Source organism: Pinus tabuliformis, chromosome 5_2, assembly GCF_031772625.1.
Source record: "Pinus tabuliformis cultivar Carrire ecotype Pingquan chromosome 5_2, CPIR1, whole genome shotgun sequence".
In the NCBI taxonomy this organism is placed as follows: domain Eukaryota; kingdom Viridiplantae; phylum Streptophyta; class Pinopsida; order Pinales; family Pinaceae; genus Pinus; species Pinus tabuliformis.
In genome coordinates, this window is record NC_142306.1 from 177,339,560 (window position 1) to 177,360,456 (window position 20,897).

Below are 20,897 nucleotides of genomic sequence, written 5' to 3' on the forward strand. Positions count from 1 at the left end.
GAATATGAATAGGAGCACTTATGTTAAGACCTTTTTTTAAGAAAAGGTATAGATCAACGGGAAAATGAAGGGGATTCCAACCTGATCATTAACATGTGTAGGGCCAATCAGTATGTAATAAGTTGAAAAATCAACCAGTTGTTAGAACACTTCCCCTAACTTTGAGAACTCTACCCATATTGTACAGATCACACAAATTAAGATAGAATTGTTCCAACTTGCAGAGCAGAAAATATGGAAGCAACTTTGGAACCAAAGAATCGAAAAAAAATTCCAAACAAAAGATAGAATGACGGCAAGATTTGAATTTGTAGGTGTCATTTATTTATGTCTGTCTGCAATTGAGCAAAATGAAAATATAAGTTATGTTCTATTTTCGAATGTTGTCCATTAATCTCAGCTCTATCTTGGTATAGTCTCAGGAGTTGTAATATTTTAAGATCAGTAAATAAAACTAATTACCTTTAAAGTTGTAGATGAGTATGGACTAATGTAGGGTCTAAAAGCAAATAGTAACGAAGTTTGGCTAGCTCTAAAATTTTGTTCCAACTAAAAGAGTTTTATGGAAGTTACCACTACAAAATATTTATTCCAATCATATTCTGAAATAGCCTTGCCACTAAATGAAACTCCCTAAAGGGGCGGTGCAAGGGTTAAACTAAAAGATAATAGCGAGTTTCGGAAGAATTAAAGAAATAAATAATTATCTTTTATGACAATAGCGAATTTATCTATGCAATGGGAGGAGAGTTGAAGCAACGCAGAAGACTGGTTTAAACCATCCACTACGCATTTGTGCAAGATACCAGCTTTATTTGTTGATTAATTGGTACTGAATAGTGGGTGCAAAAGTCAATTCATATAAATTGTTGGTATATATATTACAGAAAGAAATAGATATTTGTACACCCTACACTGATCATACTAAGGCAAAAAGGCAATATGGGGTTGAAACACACCAGCAAAATTGTATTTCCATAACTGAGGACTATCACAATGTAGAAAAGTTACGAGGGTGTTATGCACAATTTTTTTTACTTCCTTTTGTGAAACAGAATTAGAACAGCATTTAATTCTCAGAAGCACTGCCACAAAAAGAGCTTCATGAAGAAAAGCAATCAGAAACTCTTAACAACTCACAAGAAATATTGAAGACGAGGAAATACAGAGCAATTTGAATTGGACAATAATAAGAACTACAGATAGTAAAACAAAATAGATTACCTGACTGACAATGTTCAAGTCCACTAAACAAGGTCCTATTACAGAATACTAATGTGCAACAGCCCAAAGATTCTGCACTGGAATTGGAGCTTCAAAATTCAAATTATAGTTTTGGAACACCAAAATTGCAAAGGTCTGGTTTGACTGCATCGTATTTCTCCAAACATTAGATTCTTGAAATAGTAAGGATTGATTCAAACAATCCCCGCTTCTCTATGGGAACATTGACACATTACAAAAGCCTCTATGAATGTACACACTTCCGCATCTTGCCCCATATAATAAGTGCAAATGAAATCCGAGGGACACTTGTGATAGCTTAGCACTGAGACAAGCTGACTTGGTAGAGTGAGGGAAATTCCATGGCTAGATTCCATGCCAAATGATCGGTGTGAAGCAGACTGCTCTCAGAAGGCCATTATCATGACTGTAGCAGAATAATGCACCATCCAAACTTGCCCACTATTTTGTCCGTATTCCTGGAACATTCTTCAGGCCCATTTTGGACAGGGTTGATTTTGCAATTGCTGGTGGTTTGTCCAATCCCATAGAACGACTAAATTCATTTGCAAGTTCAACAAGCCTACTCTTATCTCGTCCAATCTGTTTCACAGAATTGTAATATCCAAGCCATGCTTGATATGCAGATTCTTTGTCGTTCAAGTCAATATGGGATAGTGCTCGCTGCACCTGTAAACCCCAGTCAAGAGATGATTATAGGCTCAAATGTCTACAAAATCCTTTACATTAAACCATTCCTCCTACTAATGTAATAAAATGTTGGCATAATTACTATGATGATTTAGAGAACGTAACTAACCGGCAACTTGATATTCCTGTGTTGGTCTAACAACAGCATATTTTTTACAAAATAACAAAAACAAACATAGTTACAGAATGAAATTCAACAAAAAGAGAAACTTGAACAATACTATATGCATATGTACTTTGTTGCTCCTCGAAATGTCCAATTTTGTCGATGCCTGATCAACTCAAGTTAAAATACTAATAACATGGATATCTTATGTTCAGTAAGAATGACGTGATAATAGAATCAAGGGTTTAGTATTCAGCCCTAGATGGTTATGGAACTCAGCCAGCAGTTAGTAGATTACTTGGAGGATACTCTTATCTAAGCACCAAATTTTGTTACATTTCCTCATGTCACCTCCCTGGTAAAGAAATTGACTCATCATTACAGGGGTGTTTTGGTGGGACTCCCTTCCCACTTCAGATCCTTAGACAAAGCTTCACATGCAGGTATAGTCATGAGCCATCAGACAGTGAGTATTGAGGTGTCAGATCTCTCATTCCTGGTCAAGTGGTAGATCAAAACAAGGGCAGGGGAGTTGAGATTAAGAGCACCGTAGTAAATGACCCTGAGCCGGGTGTTAATGTTGAAGATTGGCAACTTCAAGGCTTTGCATTAGATCAATCATCAGACCAAGGTAGGGTTTGTTAATGGTTCCTCAAAAGTTTCCGTCAGTGCTAAGAAGCAGCTACAATCGCCTTTTCAACCAGTCTTGGATTCTTCGTAGGAATGTCGTGCTGGTTTTATAGGTGTATGCCTCGATCTAGACTTGTTGAGCGGTTGTAAGGAGCATACAGAGAAAAATAGAGGAATTGAGTAGGCGTGAGAACTGTTAAAATGCAAGGAGACAAGGGCTAGGTTACTAGTCAAGGACGACGTGAAAGTAGAGAAGTTCTTCAATTTGCAGGCCAAACATTAATTGGAAAATTTATGGAGCTTTATTTTGCAATAGATGCTTTGAACTCATGGATACAGGCACATCAGGCCCCTTTTATTGGTTATGAGCCAATACTCCATACATTAACTCATGGATGACTAGGGTTTATCTTTTGTTGTGATAAGAATGTATTGGGTGGCAAATGGTTTGAATGTCAATATTTTCTATCATTGAAGCTCTAAGATCTCTATTCCAACCACTGTGTTGAGGTGTATCGAGCATCCCCATCTTGATCAAGCTCTCAGGCTTCCTGCTCAAGCTCTAGAATGAAAAACATTCTCAAGGCCATTCGTAAGATTTTGGGTGAAGCAATTATGGCTGATGAGCCATGTAAGTCAAGCATATATCAAATTTTCGCCCATATATTAGGTTAGATTGACATTTGAGGGGATAATTTGACTCTATAGAAATTATTGGGATATCATCGACATTCAAATACTGGGCTATGTGAATGTACCCTTTCACTTTGTGCATTAGCACTCCCATGGCCATGTTGTCGAACACTATAGAGGCCTTTTGTGAAATGTATTCGGAGTTACAAGGCAGATTTTGGACCTACAAACTCTACACGAAATGGTGGCTCTAATAAAGGGAAGGTTGTGGAAGTTGTCGATGGGTGTGGCAAAGGAGGCGACAAGGCTTATTCAACTCTATGCCCAAAGGCTACGGCGAAAATTATAAAGCATCCAAGTGAAGAGGTGGTGGTGGGAGACATTCAGGTCCCTTTTCACAAGGCTACGAGTTTGGGTCTAGAATCTTTGAGTTACAATGATAAAGCTCCAGAGGATGCAAACATAGTGGAACTCTAAAAACAATCACTCGGTTCATGGAGTTTCTTGTCCTTGTTAATGCTACTTCAAAGGGTATGCCCCTTGATCCCCTTATTTTGAATTTTCTAAATACACAACTTGGTTCTTGTCCTTGTTAATGCTACTTCAAAGGGTATGCCTCTTGATCCCCTTATTTTGAATTTGCTAAATACACAACTTGGTTCCCAAAGGACTAGGCTGACCCCTATTATATCATATATGTCTAGGGAGAAAAAGAGTAGGGGTGGGAGAAATTTGAAAAACCCTACTATTGTTAATTTGTCTACTTTGGAAGTGGAGGGTAGAGTTGAGTCATTATCAAATAAAAATGAAAACATTCCCATACAAGGAGGTGATCATGGGGTTTCCCTACCAAAGACCACTTCTCATGAAGCCATTATCAATTAAGATCAATGTTCCACCGAGTTTCTAGGACAGGGAAACGCGGGAGCGGGGATACGCACAAGGGAGACATATATAATTATCAAATGAAAATGAAAACATTCCCATACAAGGAAGTGATCATGGGGTTTCCCTACCAAAGACCACTTCTCATGAAGCCATTATCAATTAAGATCAATGTTCCACCGAGTCTCTGGGATGGGGAAACGTGGGAGCGGGGATACGCACAAGGGAGACATATATAAGCAACCCCAAAATTTAGGGAAATTTTAGGGAAACGAGGGGACATTAGAGTCGTAAAATTTATTAAATTATTAAAAATTTATTAAATTATTAAAAATTTATTATATAAAAATAAAAAAATAAAATCCCAACAATATGTCAATAACTAAGTTAGTAAATAGTAATTCTTAATAATTATGAAATGTACATCTAAATATGATCATCATTTCATATTACGCTATTACGAATCATAATTATCATTTGACATTTCTACAATCATCAATGTAAAATTGTAAATCTAAAAGTAAATTACTAATTTGAATAAATCATCTGACATATGCAATGTTCCATCTAAATTCATCATTTGGCAATGGGCATTAATATTATGAAAGGTGCATCTAAATTAAATTAATCATTTGACAGTTGAAATTACAATACACATCAAAAGTAAATTCATCATATGACAGTGACATTATGTTTAAGTCTAAAATAGCATAGAATACTAAACTAAAAGTAAACATAGAAAGAAGTGAAATACTAGTAAATTTCTCAAAAAGTAGTAAATAATAAAATCACAGCTCCAATTCGGTGGCTCAAAGTCACAAAATGAAAATCGCAACTTCAATCTGGCAGCTCCAAGTCACAAAATGAAACTTGCAGCTCCAAATGTCTCAGGCCCCCGGTCGATGGTAAATCCGAATCACAAGAAATTGCAGATGGAAAATGTCAAGCGCAGTAGCAAGAAAATCTCGGGCGGAAAGGTAAAATGTCGAGCAACAGTAGAAGGAAAATGTTGAGCGACAAGGTAAAATCATAGGGTTAATGAGAAACGAATGAGAAATGTGAATGATTATGTTTTAAAGTTTTAATTTATCCTTTAGTTTTTATTTCATTTTGTTAATTATATTAAAATTTGTAATTTTTGATGTTTTTAATTGTTATTAGCAAAAAAAATTGGGAGGACGCAAGGGGATGCTTTTCATCACCAAAAAAAAGTCCCCCAGAGTTTCCTCGAGTTTCCCAAAAAAGGGGAAGTGGGGAAACTTTTCCCCAGGAGTTTCCCCATCCCGCGAGCATGGGGAAGCGAGGAAGCGCGTCCCCCACCCTGGGGGACGTGTCCCTGTGGAACACTAATTAAGATCAAAGAAACTCAGAGACAAATTGCAGGACAGCACGTTTGGGGGTCTAGGTCTAGATACTAAGGGAGATATGGGTCCTCATACTATTCAGAGAAAATCTTCCCTACATAATGCACAAGAAAAGGCTATCAAGGAAATTGAACAGGATATCAACAACCAATAATTGGGGTTGTTAGCGCAAATATGAGCATTTGAGGTCTAGGAAGCCAAAACATTAAATTTTCCATTGGAAGACTAGTAGCAGTGGAGAAGCCTCAAATTATTCTTTAACAAGAGACAATGGGAAAGGGTCACTTATTAGTAGTAGATCTAAAAAATTCTTTTGTGGAATGGGACTTTGTAGCATTACTCTAGTGGACTTTCTAGGGGAATAATTACAAGTTGTTCATAGAATTTGGTCCTCACTAACACATATGTCATTTTGTTCAGTCTATACATGGAATTTTTCAATAAAAGTTTGGGAATTCCTTGTATGGACTCTGTAAACAAACAGCCATTATGAAAAAAATCCTTTGTTTTATAATGTATACAAGCAGGTAATGTGGTTCTAGGAGGTGATTTAAACTTTACTTTAAATAAAAGAGAGGTTTGGGTAGATAGACTTGTTAGATTAGCAGATGTTGAACCCATAGCTATGGACACCACCTGGATGAATAATCGAGTTGGCCTAGAAGGTGTTTCAAAACGACTAGACATATCATTGGTGCCCATATCTATGAGAATTCCTTTAACTATGTTGAATGTGTATGGACTCTATAAACAAACAGTCATTATGGAAAAGATCCTTTGTTTTATAATGTATACAAGCAGGTAATGTGGTTCTAGGAGGTGATTTAAACTTTACTTTAAATAAAAGAGAGGTTTGGGTAGATAGACTTGTTAGATTAGTAGATGTTGAACCCATAGCTATGGACACCACCTGGATGAATAATCGAGTTGGCCTAGAAGGTGTTTCAAAAAGACTAGACATATTATTGTCAATAACAATATCGTCAGCGTAGTCTGAAACCAATATGAATTATTGGTAATCTCATATTATAGTATTAGTTAACAATTAAATCTATAAATAAGAATAATTTAATTATGATAATAATTATTATCATTTAAATTTAAGGATTATTTTATTTATATTTATAATGGTAGTAATAATAATATTAACAAATCAATTATAATAATAATCATTTTTAACTAGCTACTTATGTTATTTTATTATATTATAAAAAATAAAATAATTACTATTCTTAATAAATTAATAATTATTATTATGAATTATTTTCATAATTGAAAAAACTAAATAAAAATTTTAAACTAGTATTATTTAAACAATTAAATCTATAAACAAGAATAATTTAATTATAAATAATAATAATAATAATTTATTTTTTATTTAGAATATTAATTATTACTATTAATAATAAAAATGATAAATTAAAATTAAAATATAGTTATTAGCCGACCTTCAATCAAAATAATATTTCTTTAACTATTATTTCACAAAGCTCTTCTTCTATCATCATTCAGATCGGTCCTGATGATGAATGCCTGTTGGGATTTGAAACGTTGACAGAAATATGGTTTCTACTATGGATACTCCAAGACTTAGCTCAAAAGAAGAACATAATAAATAAATAAATAAATAAAAACCTAAGTTACCAGAATACGGATCCGGATCCGGATTCGGATACGGATCCGCCAGTTTTTTGAAAAGCCAGGATCCGGAAACGGCAAGTACAAGCAAATATAAAATATTTTATAATTTTTAAAATGAAAATTTATATAAATATAAAATTAAAAACATAATTTTTTAATATGTAATTTTTATATACAATAAATAATTATTATATAAGTAATTCCTAAGGTATCATTTATAAATATTAGTTAAATTTATATAAAAATAAAAAACATATGGAAATTTTTAAATATATAAATTCAATATAATACTTTAAAAATAATTATTAAGTTAATCATAATATAATTAATGCATCATTTATAAATATTTAAACATTAATTATTAGTTATAACTATTTATATTAAAGATATTATTAAACTTATTTTAGAAAATTATTTTTAAACTTGAAAATTTATTAAAATATAAACTTACTTTTTAAACTTTAAATAAAATATCTTCTAAAAATTTATTAAAATATAAATTTACTTTTAAAACTTTAAATAAAATATCTTCTAAATAAATAGAAGTAGGTTATAATCTTGACGTCACATGTATTAAAGTTTATAATATATTAAAATTTATAATATGTATTTGTTTTAAATAATATAAAGTTTATAATATATCTTTGTATTAAAGTTTATAATATATATCTATATTAAATAATATAAAGTTTATAATATGTATTTGTATTAAATAATATAAAGTTTATAATATATCTTTGTATTAAAGTTTATAATACAGTCAACATAGAAATCCCTCTTGGACTTCATATCCGCTCGTTTTTATCATTAGCGTCATTCACTTGAATTAAAGTTTATAATATATTGTATTAAAAATAATACATTTCAATGTAAAAATAATAAACTTTATGACGTCCAACAACTCAGTTTATTTTCGCGGAGGGATTTTTAATCCATTTCTTAACATTCGAAATTCACTTGCGTTGATAATATTTCTGTTTATAATTTTGTGCTGAATTACAGTTTTCTACCCACCGAGAGAAAATTTTTCCGACATACAATATGTGTGAAATTTTCCGACATACAATATATTTACACACGGAGAGAAGACGGACGGATCTCTACGGATCCGGATCCGAATCCGTTTTTGATCCGGGGATCCGCGGATCCAGCCATCAGGCTTGACGGATCCGGTAACATAGATAAAAACCCTTCTAGCTTGTCGATGTAAATGCCAAATAGGGTGGGGGAGAGGGGGCAACCTTGTTTGACTCTGATATTACACTTAATATCTTTCGACCACCCCTCATTGCTCTTTAACTTGGCAATTACATTCTCGTATAACCTTATAGCGGCAGCTCTCAACTCAAAAGGAACCTTTAGCTCTTCTAATCTGTTCCAAAGGTTGTTTCTAGGAACTGCATCGAAAGCCTTTCTAAGGTCCACAAAGCAACAAAAGAGATTGGATTTATCATTGCAGCATTCCTCCACAATGATCCTAAGCGTAACGAGGTGGTCTGTTGTTGACCGTTGCTTTCTAAAACCCACTTGGCCTTTAACCCGCTTACCTTCACTTTCAAGCCATATGCTCAACTTCCTTTCCAAAATAATACCATATAACTTGGCTAGGAGAGGGCTGATCATAATTGTCTGATAATGAGAGGGGTTATTTGTATCCCCACTTTTAAAAATATGGATAATGAGACTTTGAGTCCATGGTTTAGGGAACCCTTGCTTGACCGCTTGATTGAAAAGCTTGCAAATGTGGGGGATGAGGACATGACCTCCAATTTTTAAGATTTTCGCCTGGTAACCTTCAATGTCCTTAGCTTTCCCATTAGCCAAGCGATTAACCCCAAAATCAATGTCTTCTAATGAGAAAACTTCTTTCGTTGTGAGCAGGGTTTCAAAGTTTTCCTAGTTAGAATCTGCCTCCAGAATTTCTTAGGAGCTACCTTAGAGAGGTGTAAGAGATTCTCTTGTCTTTTACGAATATACTGCCTTTTTTTCCTTTTAGTTAGGGCTTTGTATATTTTTATCTTGCCAATTTTAAGAGATTCATCAACAACTTCCTTAATTGCTCTCCTCACACTTTTACAATCTTTGTCATACCATGGGTTGGTTTGCTATTTCTTTTATTACTTGAAACTTCAATTAAGAACTTGTTAATAGAGTATGAGAGGGTTGTAGTAAAATTATGATAGAGATCTTCTATGTTGTCTATACTAGATAAAGGAAGCAAATTAGTTTTTAATTCATTTAGAAAAAGATCTTTTTTATTTCTATCAAAGATTAACTTCTTTTGGCTATAAGGATTATCTTCTATGTGATCTCTATGCATGACAAAATTGAGAGTTATAAGTAAAGGCCTATGATCAGAGTCAAGCTCATGGTCGTTTAAGATGTCAAAATTTGTTATTTCGTTGTATAGAGGGAGATCGGAGATAACATAGTCTACCACACTGCTACCAAGCCCATGGATGCAGGTCATTTGGCTAGAATTGGGCCACTTCTTTAGACCGTTGCAAATTATGAGATCCTGAGCACTACAGAGCTTGACTAGCTCCGACCCAAACAAATTCTCCCCGAGGTCTTCAGAGCTCCTTTTGTACCGGCTAACCAGAGGAAGGTCTTCGTCTAACCAAAGAGGCTTAGGGTTGGAATGATTGCTTAGAAAAATAGCTTGGTTGCTTGAAGTTCGAGCATTAAAGTCACCCATTAAAAGGATATTACCTTCGTTCCTTAGGCGAGAAATATCATTCTCTAAACCATTGTAAGGACTATTTTTATCTAGACTCTTTTTCTTATAGAAGTTAGAATTGAGGGGGGGGATAACAGATTGCTATGTAGGTCTTTTTATCATAAATGTCAGTAATATCTATCCAACTATATTGGTTGTAAGGGTCTTTTTTTATAAATCCTAGCATGGGGAGAGATGTTCTTCTTAATGTAGCAAGTTATACCCCCAATGCCTCTATGGGAGGATCGCTTATTCCAGGGAGACCATAATGTAAAGCCATCTATGTTAGGGACCTTAGATTCTTCGTGCTCCCAAGTTGCAACAAGCAAAATAATATCAACATCACTCGAGATCCAACTTAGCTTGGGGCCTTTGTTCCATGGAAAGCCCCGACAGTTCCAAGAAAGAATCAGGAGCATGTTGAATTGTTATTTATTATTATCTTTTTAGTTTCTATCTCAAATAACGACTTTTCTATTTCTGATTATTGCCCATTTTCCTTCCTAGCTTCCTTTACCTTTTGAACCTCCTTTCTCAATTCTGCTTGATTTTCTGGAATGAGATCTTCATTTATAAATATTCTCGTTCCTTTTAGACTTGAGGTTTTACTAAGTATGCCATACTTATGGTCAGTAGAGCTCACCTTTATTCGGATCAGCCTTTCTTTATTCTCAGTTAGTTTCCCCAACCTTGTTGCTTCTATGAGACACATTGTTTCAATTTCTAATCTGTTATGTAATTCTATCTGGGCTATGACAGAATTGCCTCCTCTTCTTCATTGATTGTTCCTTTCTAGAGAATGACACGAAAGCATCTTTCTCATCCTTCTTAATTAGCCTACCTCTATTTCTGTATCATCCCCTTGCCTCACTTGCCACTTGTTTCATTACTTCCCTTAATGATGTAACAAATTGTTCACATGAGGAACCATTAACAAACCCTACCTTGGTCCACATGTCCTTTATAAGTGTATTAAATGTGGCCTCCTTGAGCTAGCCAAGGTTAAATTTAAAGGTAGGCCTTGGCTTAGGATTATTGAATCCAAGCTCTAAAAAGATTGGATTATGGTAAGAGCCAATGTTGTACGACTTGGAAGCGGGGACGCAGAAGCATCATTTACCAAAAATCTAGGAAGCGAAGCATCTTGGAAGCATCTACTATATATATATTTTATATTTTTTTTGCCTTTATATTAAAAGAAACATCCAAAATACCAAATTAGTTGTAGAAGATATGGAAGCATGCATATTTGTACATAAATTAAGATAGATATGGCATCCATTGTACATATATGATTAATTATTCAAGCATCAACCATCTAGAATCTAGATTCTTCTCCTATTGTCTAGCCTTTGCCTCTACCTCGATTGTCTAGGGATGTTAGTCAACATTGCCCATTTTTTATCAATCTACCTAATCCAAGCCTTAAAATATGGTAGTAAAATCTTAACATGCTTGATTGATGATTTTGACTTGATTTAAGGGTAATTTTTTGCTAAGGGCGTGACAAAGGAGTTCAACAATTAACACCACCAACACTAGGGTACATATAGGGCTTGGTGCTCTTGATTAAATGCTAATCACATACCCTCATACATGATATAATCTAATGAAATGCCACAATCACATTGATCCTGAATTCTTGAAAACTATTAAGTTTGCTAAATTTTGAATAGGATATGAAATTCTATTTTCTCTATATGAAGTCTAATGAGGCTGGAACCACTCTCAAACATCTTGAGTCATTTAATGGTAATGTTAAGTAAAAGGATGAAAATGAAAAATAAATGAGAATGTCACTTTTACTTTAAGAATTTAACATTAACATGAGGGAGCATCTAGGAAGCATCTAAGGAGCATCAAGGGAGCACCTTGGCAATGCCCGAGAAGCCCCAACCCAACTTAAGTCAAAGAAAAAATAAAAATAAAAAATATTTAGAACCTTGTGGAACCGCACGTCTCCCTTCAGATCCATGCCCGGATTCACCACGGATCTGGGGAGGATCCGTCGTCGGATCCGCAGTTTGGAAATTGGAACCATGGATTGGGTCGACACAGTTCTGAATTTCCAAGAACCATCTTCACCGACCCGATCTGTGGTTTTGAAATTCCAAACTGCGGATCCGACGACTTCGTACTGGACGCGATTCCCGGTTTGGATCCTTGGGTGGGGGGGTGCGTTTCATGCAACACTGGTCAAAATATCAATTAGAATCAATCAAAGACCTATATTTGTCTATTTCTTGCAAATTGAGTCTGACACCAATAATATGTCTAGTCTTTTTGAAACACCTTCTAGGCCAACTCGATTATTCATCCAAGTGGTGTATAGCTATGGGTTCAACATCTACTAATCTAACAAGTCTATCTACCCAAACCTCTCTTTTATTTAAACTAAAGTTTAAATCACCTCCTAGAACCACATTACCAAGGAAATTGAACAAGATATCAGCAACCAATAATTGGGGTTGTTAGCGCAAATATGAACATTTGAGGTCTAGGAAGCCAAAACAAGAAATTGTCCATTGGAAGACTAGTAGCAGTGGAGAAGCCTCAAATTATTCTTTAACAAGAGACAATGGGAAAGGGTCACTTATTAGTAGTAGATCTGAAAAATTCTTTTGTGGAATGGGACTTTGTAGCATTACTCTAGTGGACTTTCTAGGGGAATAATTACAAGTTATTCATAGAATTTGGTCCTCACTAACACATATGTCATTTTGTTCGGTCTATACATGGAATTTTTCAATAAAAGTTTGGTAATTCCTTGTATGGACTCTATAAACAAACAGCGATTATGGAAAAGATCCTTTGTTTTATAATGTATACAAGCAGGTAATGTGGTTCTAGGAGGTGATTTAAACTTTACTTTAAATAAAAGAGAGGTTTGGGTAGATAGACTTGTTAGATTAGTAGATGTTGAACCCATAGCTATGGACACCACCTGGATGAATAATCGAGTTGGCCTAGAAGGTGTTTCAAAAAGACTAGACATATTATTGATGTCCATAGCTATGGGTTCCATTGGAGTAATCTCTATATGAGATTACTCCTAGTTCATATTGGTTTTAGACTACCCAATGTAAATTGGATCATCCGGTTTGTTATCTATGCAAATTATGTTGTTTTCATTAATGGCTCAATTGTAATGTTCCCTATGGATTAACTGTACGAGGATGGAATAGCCTATCCAACCCCATAGGCTATAGCTTTTGATAAAGGGGGAACCCATTATCCAATGTTTTGGAGCAACATTGGCTAAATTTTGGGTAGATGGGGCAAAAAGCCCAAATTGGGGGTTGCACATGAACCCCTTGCATTAGATTAAGGAAGATAAAGCCCCCATGAAATAAAGGATAGGTTGAATCATTTTCTCATCATCAATTTGGATTAAATTGTCTCTGTTGTCTTTGATACTGAGGCTCTGAGGATTTTAAGCCCCTTCTTCTTGATTAGTTTTGATGGAGGTCATCCCACCCTAGGTAATCCCCTGTCTAGTTTTGATGGAGGTGATCACACCTTAGCTAGATTTGTTCCTCTATCTTGTTACAGCACTATCTCTTGGAACAGCTCAAAATTGTCCGGCTAGCAAGAAAGGAAGTCTATATGATTAATCAATAAGCATTGTTTGGGCAGCAAAATTCTTCCCTGATAGTTTGGTTGGATAATTGTTTGAGGCAACGAAGGTATTTCTGTGGATATTTGGTCATTCCAGCATTCTCGGCAGCAAGTTTCAATGGATAGTTTTGTCAAGAGACTGCAGGGTCGCAGCCGCAAGGCCACAGAAGCAAGACCATAGGGCAAAACCCTAACTGTGGACAGCAGGGTTTGAAAGTTGTTATGTGGGTCAATTGTGAGACATTGGAGGAAGCACCGCATAATCTTGAGTTCCAATTGGTCACACGGGAACCTGAATCCCCACAACGCAAATCAAGGCAACTTGAAGAGCGATAAAACCACAGTGAAAGGCAACATTAGATAAGCAAGCTTAGTGGAGTATCACCGAGGTAGTCGAGGTCGTAGAATCTGTTTGAACTATTTATGAGGACAATTAGTAAGTTGGTACTATAAACAGTTGGGTTTATTAGGGTTTAATTGTTGTTGCAAATAGATTACAGTACTTGTATTGAAGAGGTTGACACTTTATCGTGTAACAACCCTGCTATATGGTTGTAATATTGGAACTAATACTGCCTAGTTATAGTTGAACTACCCTATTGATGTTACTTACTTGTTCTTTGTTGTAACGTAACTATTAGTTGGCAAAATTGTAAATGATGTGTTATTAGCGCAATACGTTTATGTGTTTATGAAATGCTAAGGGCGGAAAATTCCTTTGGGACATTACATCAGCCTCCAGATATTTTTGGGCTTCAAGAGGATTAAGAGTTTAGGACAAGAGTGCCCACTGTCTCCTTACCTATTTTTAATAGTGGTTGAAGGGTTGGTTGGTCTATCCTTGAGGCCAAAAGAATAAAAGCAAATCAGGAGATTGAGGTTCGAGGCAGTGAATCACTTAGACACTCGTTATTTGTGGACAATGTACCTCTATTTTGTTATGGGACAGTGGAGGAGGGATGTCAAGGAGATTAACCAGTTATACAATAATGCTACCGGAATGGAATTCAATATGCATAAGTCTACTTTGGGATTCAATGATCTAGAAGAAGAGAGGATACTACCCTAAAAGGATTATTTCCATATATAGGCTTATTGATTTTCATTAAGGAATAAAGTACCCAGGTCTTCATCTTATACCTAATGGACATGGCAAGTGGGATTGGAACTGGTTACTCTCAAAGGTGGAGAAGAGAATCCCATTTGCATGCAACAGATGGCTCTCCAAGGGAGGTAGACTAGTCTTAGTCAAGTTTGTTCTAGGGGCAACAACAGTGTGCTGGTATTCATTCGCTGACATACCCAAAGGCATTTTAGAGAAACGTAGAAGGCTTTGTTTTAATTTTATCTGGAAAGGAAATAGAGATAAGATGGGTACATATCTTAATCTGACCAAATGGCAGTCTATAGATAGGCCTAAATACCAGCGTAGATCCATCTTAATTGTGGATCTGCCAACCGCTGAGAGGGATCAAATTTCTTGAGATGCAAACCTCTTTTAAAGTGAAAATAGATTTGATCCCTCTCAACTCTTGGTATATATAGAGTTAAGATGGATCTAGGTTGGTGTATCTAAATATAACATCAAACTCAAATGGATCTAGGCTAGTTTAATTTCCCCCTTCAATAGGTTATATTCCACATGAATACCATGAGTAAACACCATGGGTTCTTAATACCATGAGTCAATACCATGGCCCATTTATATTTCTTTTATTATTTAATTTTTATAAGGTTATTTTTATTTTGTTATTTTTATCTTATTTTCAGCGAGTTAAAATGTTTAGATACATTAGGTTACATTAAGTTACACATCTCTACCATATTTGAATGTTAATGTTAATTTTAGCTTCATTTTGACCGAGTCAAAATGTTTACATTACATTATGTTATGTTACACATCTCTAGCACACTGGGCTAACGAGCACCTCTTAGCCCAATAAAAAACGAGTAATTTTATTAAAAAATAAAAAATATTATATTATATTTTAAAATATTATATTCAAAATCTTGAGTTCAAAAACTGCCAACACTAAATTAATTATTTTTAATTATTTTTATGTTGATGTAATTTGACCGAGTCAAAATGTTAAACAAGACAGGACAGGACATTACAACATCTCTACCATACTGGGTTGGAAAGCACCTCTCGGGATAACAAGGGAGGTTGGGGAATAAAGAACATACACGTTTTTGTCTCTCTTTTGCAGCAAAATCGCTATGGAATTTGATCTCCAAGAGCCTATGGAATAGAGTCAATATACAAAAATATATTGCCCCAAGGACTTTGTTGGATTGGATTGGATCAGATCTCAAAGGAATAAAGAAATTTCAACCACCACTCTGGTTATTAGTTTTCCTTATCACTCCATGCATTTAGTTTTAAATCCAAGCATGATAAAAATTCTATTAGAATATTCCTATTTAGTATTTAATACTCAGCCTTTTAGATGTTGCTATTTTTTCTTTTAAGCAGTTTCTTAGATGAAACTGAGTGTTTCCATATTCTACATAGAAACCTGATGTTTCTATTATTGTAAATATCTCTGTATTATCATTGAGTTGTTTGCTCATTCTGAATTAATTCATTCAACATTCTTTTATGGTATCAGAGCGAGGTTAAGAGATTTCTTGAACAGTTATTCTCTCTGCATCTTAATCTCTTGAGTCCTTTCTAAGGTCGAGCCCTCTGTAAGCCAGGTAGCCTTCACTGAGTCTTAGCCTCGGCTTTGCTCGCTGTGATAAAAGCTTACAGTCGTCCATCTCGATACAGAAATGGATTCTTCTCCTGCATGATCATTTTTCTGAGGAATTAACTTTGTGGCGGTGACCGTTTCGTGGGAGCGGGATTTTTTTTGGCTGGCCAGTTGCTCGGAATCGTGAAAGTCATTTTGGCTTTCCGGCTTGGAATCGTGAATCGAATTCGGCTATTTTCTTCGGCAAAGGTGACCCAGGTGTTTCTTCTCATTCAAATCGCATTTGTTTTGAAAATCGGAGTCGTGTAATTATTCTGGATTGGTGATCGAGCTGGTCTGAAAATACGCTCTGCGTGTTATGGGCAGCAGTCTATTTGTTTTTTAACCCCTGTCACCTCATCGTGGCTCTCGTATTTTCTATTGGTCTCATCGTGATACGTCATTTTGCCATTGAAGACCGATAATTAAGCAGCAGCGTTAGAGGCTCGAACTTGTGGTTTGAAGTTGTGGAAGGGTTATATTTCGAACCTGTGGATACACCTCGGACCTGTGGAACTATACCGCGGAACTGTGGAAACAGAAAATAAAAAAAAATAAATAAATAAAAATAAAAAAAATAAATAAATAAAATCGTAGCTGAGACGTGAACCGGAAAAAATCGTAGCTGAGACGTGAAGCCTTGACAGCATTCGACAGCTCACGTAGGGTCCCCTTTGTAAATCTTTTATGGTATCTACGTATTTGTTAAATCTACGTATTTGTTTTATCATCAACGGTCTTGTTTGCCGGCATTTTTTCCCAATCAGCGGATTTTTTCCATCGTGATCATGACAGCCTCCATTACAACTCAGACTTGAAGGAAAATCACCTGTTGTAGCTCGGATTGTGGTGCAGCTCCACGGACCTGAGCATACCTGTGACACCTGTTTATAGCTCGGACATTGCAGCAGTATACACTTGTGGTAGACTTGCATTCTCAGACCTGTGGGAGACTGTATTCTCAGACCTGTGCTTACCTTAGGACAAAACTCAGATCTGGACAGAGAAAGGAACCTCAATCTTTACCTTATGATTTGGACCTGTCACATTTATTAAAAGCTCTGTCCTGTGTTATTTGCCTAACTAAAAGAAGGGTACAGCTACAGCAGTATTGTTTTTTTTAGACTGAGGAGATATATTTTTGCTGGGTAAATATTTTTTCTAGCAAAACAAAGTCTGTTTTGATTTACACCAGGATAAACAGGCAGCTACATTTTTTTTTGTGTCAGACTTCTGTATTGTCTTTGGGAAAATGGCCACGCTCACCAATCTGATGTTAGAAGGAAATCAACGCTTTAATGGCAGCAACTATAATATTTGGAAACAAAGAATGTTGACCATTTTTGAATACAGGCGTCTTGATCGGCTCATTTTGGGCAAAGAGCTTCGTCTCGGTACAGCTGGGACTGATCAAGATAAATTTGATGATCGAAATCGAGAGGCTGTTATGCTTCTCAAGCTCTCTGTCGTTGATGATCAGTTACCACAGATTCCTTCTGGCAAGACAGCTGCCGAAATCTGGCAACAGTTGAAAGAACTGCACGAGACATCTGACAAAAGCAGAGCTTTTTTTCTCAAAAATCAGTTGTTCTCCTAAAATTCTAAAATCTGGAAATGACAATAAATTTCTGAAAAACACAAATTTAGAGATTTCACAACTGCTAAAATTGCAGAAATAAAACACAGCAACATTATGACAGCCACACACAAAAAATAACACAGTGATTTTTTGTTAATGTGACCCTAGAAAAACTCCCTACAACTCTTGGTGAAAACCAGTTTGGGAGCTCTTCTTTATTTTTGAAAATGCTTTTACAAAGAAACTGAAATACACAGTAAAAATTCTAGCAACCACAAATTACAACTTATCTCGATTTCCATGCTTGAACTCCAACTAGAAAATCGTGCCAATCAGCAAACAGCCAAAACAGAAATTTTTATAGCAATAAAACAACATTAAATGGTGTACAGCTTGCCTCGAAAAATGTGCCCAAAATTTCTTGTATTGACCATACGGATTTCAGCAATACGTCTGCCTCGAAATTCATTCCCAAATCTGCTTTGAAATTTGTGCCCTTGCTGCTATCCCTCTTCCTCGATTTCGGTGCCTTTCTCCTACTATACGGTTTTGCCTTGGGATGCGTGCCAATAAATGTTGCTGCCCGGATTTGCTTAAATGCCTTCTTGCTTCACTTCCTCACTGCTCAAAAATTTTCTCCTTCCTCTCTCTTCTCTTTCTCTCAAATGCTCATGAAAGAATGAATTGATCTTTTCCTCTTCTCTTCTTTTATTCTCTAAATGACCTTTTGGGTTACCCTAAGATCTAATGGTTGAGATTCATTTAGATCTAGGGATGAGAATAAATGTGCATTTAATTCTCACTTTCTATTTTTTAAATCACCCACTTAACTAAAGACCCATTTAGCCTTTTATATCCATAGTCACTTTTTCACTTTCTAATTCTTCATTGACTTTAATAAAGTCACCTTTAAATTAGAATGTAACTTTACCACTTATAAAGTCACTTTTAAATTAGAATGTAACTTTACCACTTATAAAGTCACTTTTAAATTAAATTGACTTTACCACTTATAAAGTCACTTCAGGAGAAAAGTAAAAAATAAATTTGGACACTTTTCCCTAGGCCAAAGATCAAAGCCTTAGGGAACCACTTGTCCTCTGATACCCAAATTTTAACACTCCCTCTTACCGATGAAAGTGTTTCTCATCACTCCCATCTTGTCTCTGAAGTAGACATGCTTGCCCCATGGTAAGGCTTTGGTGAAAATGTTTGTTACCTGCTCATTTGTGGAAATGTACTCAAGCTTGACAACGCCCTTTTGGACATAGTCTCTAATGAAGTGATACTTGATCTCAATATGCTTTGCCCTGTCATAAAAAATTGGATTCTTTGTGAGTTTTATGCAACTCTGATTATCACAGTAAATTATTGAAGGTCTCAATCCCTGAACAAATAGACCAAACAACATCTTGCGAAGCCATATGGCCTGACAACTAGCCAAACTAGCAGCCATATACTCTGCCTCCGCTGAGCTCAATGCAACTGACTGTTGTTTCCCCCTGATCCACGACACAACTGTCGAACCCAACCCAAAACAACACTAGGAAGTACTCTTCCTATCTGAAGCACAACCTGCCCAATTTGAATCTGTGTACCTTGCCAGTCTCACTCCATCACCCTATTTAAAATCCAAACCAAAATCCACATTGCCCTGCAAGTAACGAAGAATGTGTTTTGCAGCCACCCAATGCACTCTCCTGGGCCCACACATGCACTGACTCATAGTGTTAACTGCAAAACATATATCTGGTCGAGTGTTGACCAAATACATCAAACAACCAATCAGTGGTCTATATAGAGTAGGATCCACCACCTTGGAATCAGAAGCATGAAGCTTCTTCCAGTTAATGATCATAGGTGTAAACATGGGTTTGTAGTCCTCCATGTGAAATCTGCTAAGAATATCCACAATGTACTTCCCTTGTCCCAAGAAGAAATGCCCCTCCTCCTGCCATACCTCCAATCCCAAAAAATAATGCATGAATCTGATATCCTTCATCTCAAACTCTAAAGAAAGATCTCTCTTGCAGCCCTCAATGAGTCTCTCTGCACCATTGATGATCAAGCATCAACATATAACACCAGAATGAGAGGCTCCTCACCCACCATAATGAAGTATAGGTTCGGATCAGCGTCACTCTTTGTGAAACCCAACTGCTGCAAGTATGTATCAATCCTCAAGTACCAAGCTCTAGGAGCTTGCTTCAAGCCATAGAGTGTCTTTTTCAATCTGCATACATGGGACTCCTTCCCATGCACCTCAAAGCCCTACGGTTGCTCAATATAAACCTCCTCAATGAAGCCATTGAGAAATGCGGTCTTCACATCCATCTAGTGAATCTTCCAACCCATCTCTGCTGCAATCGATATAATGGAGCAAATAGATGTATACCGAGCTACGTGAGCGAAGGTCTCCTCATAGTCAACTCCCCCTACCTGTGAGAACCCTCTCGCCACAAATCGAGCTTTGAACTTCTCAATGTTGCCATCTGCAACATGCTTTATCTTGTAGAGCCATCCGGAAGTAACAATTGATTTACCTTCAGGCCTTGGCGCTACCTCCCAAACATCGTTCTTCATAATAGAAGAATACTCCTCCATCGTGGCCTCTCTCCAGACCTGCTAGCTAGCTACCTCTCCTCATAACTAGAAGGCTCGGAGTCAACAATGCTTGTTACCAATGCCATGTAATCACAGAACCGCTCAGGTGGTTTACTCTCTCTAACATGTATGTTTGGCCCAGCAACTGATGTGGCCTCGCGCAAGGTATATTTAAGCCACTTGGGCTTCCTCTTCCCTGAGCATACTTCTACCACCGGAGTGAAAGAATCCTCATCATGATCAGAAGCCTGAACTCCTGAAGGACTGCCAACTGACCTCATGCCTGAATCTGTGCCTCTAGATGTTGAAGTACCGTGCGAACTGTCCATTAGTGGACTACCCTGCATGCTACCTGAAGAACCACCCACCTGACTCTGAAAGCTACTGCTCACTGATGGACCTGACATTGTAATCGATGTTCCCCAGACCACTAGATCCCTGTGACTGA

The 20,897-nt window shown here is 36.3% G+C and overlaps 1 protein-coding gene across 1 annotated transcript in view; it reads right to left on the reverse strand.

Moving 5' to 3' along the window:
* Positions 1-1,413: 1,413 nt before the first annotated feature.
* Positions 1,414-20,897, reverse strand: part of LOC149158115 (DEAD-box ATP-dependent RNA helicase 31-like) — a 112,749-nt gene continuing 93,265 nt past the window's right edge. Inside the window, exon 11 of the mRNA XM_089433884.1 lies at positions 1,414-1,914. Within this exon, the coding sequence (XP_089290010.1) occupies positions 1,687-1,914 (228 nt within the window). The 3' untranslated portion in view covers positions 1,414-1,686. The remainder of the gene's footprint in view (positions 1,915-20,897) is intronic.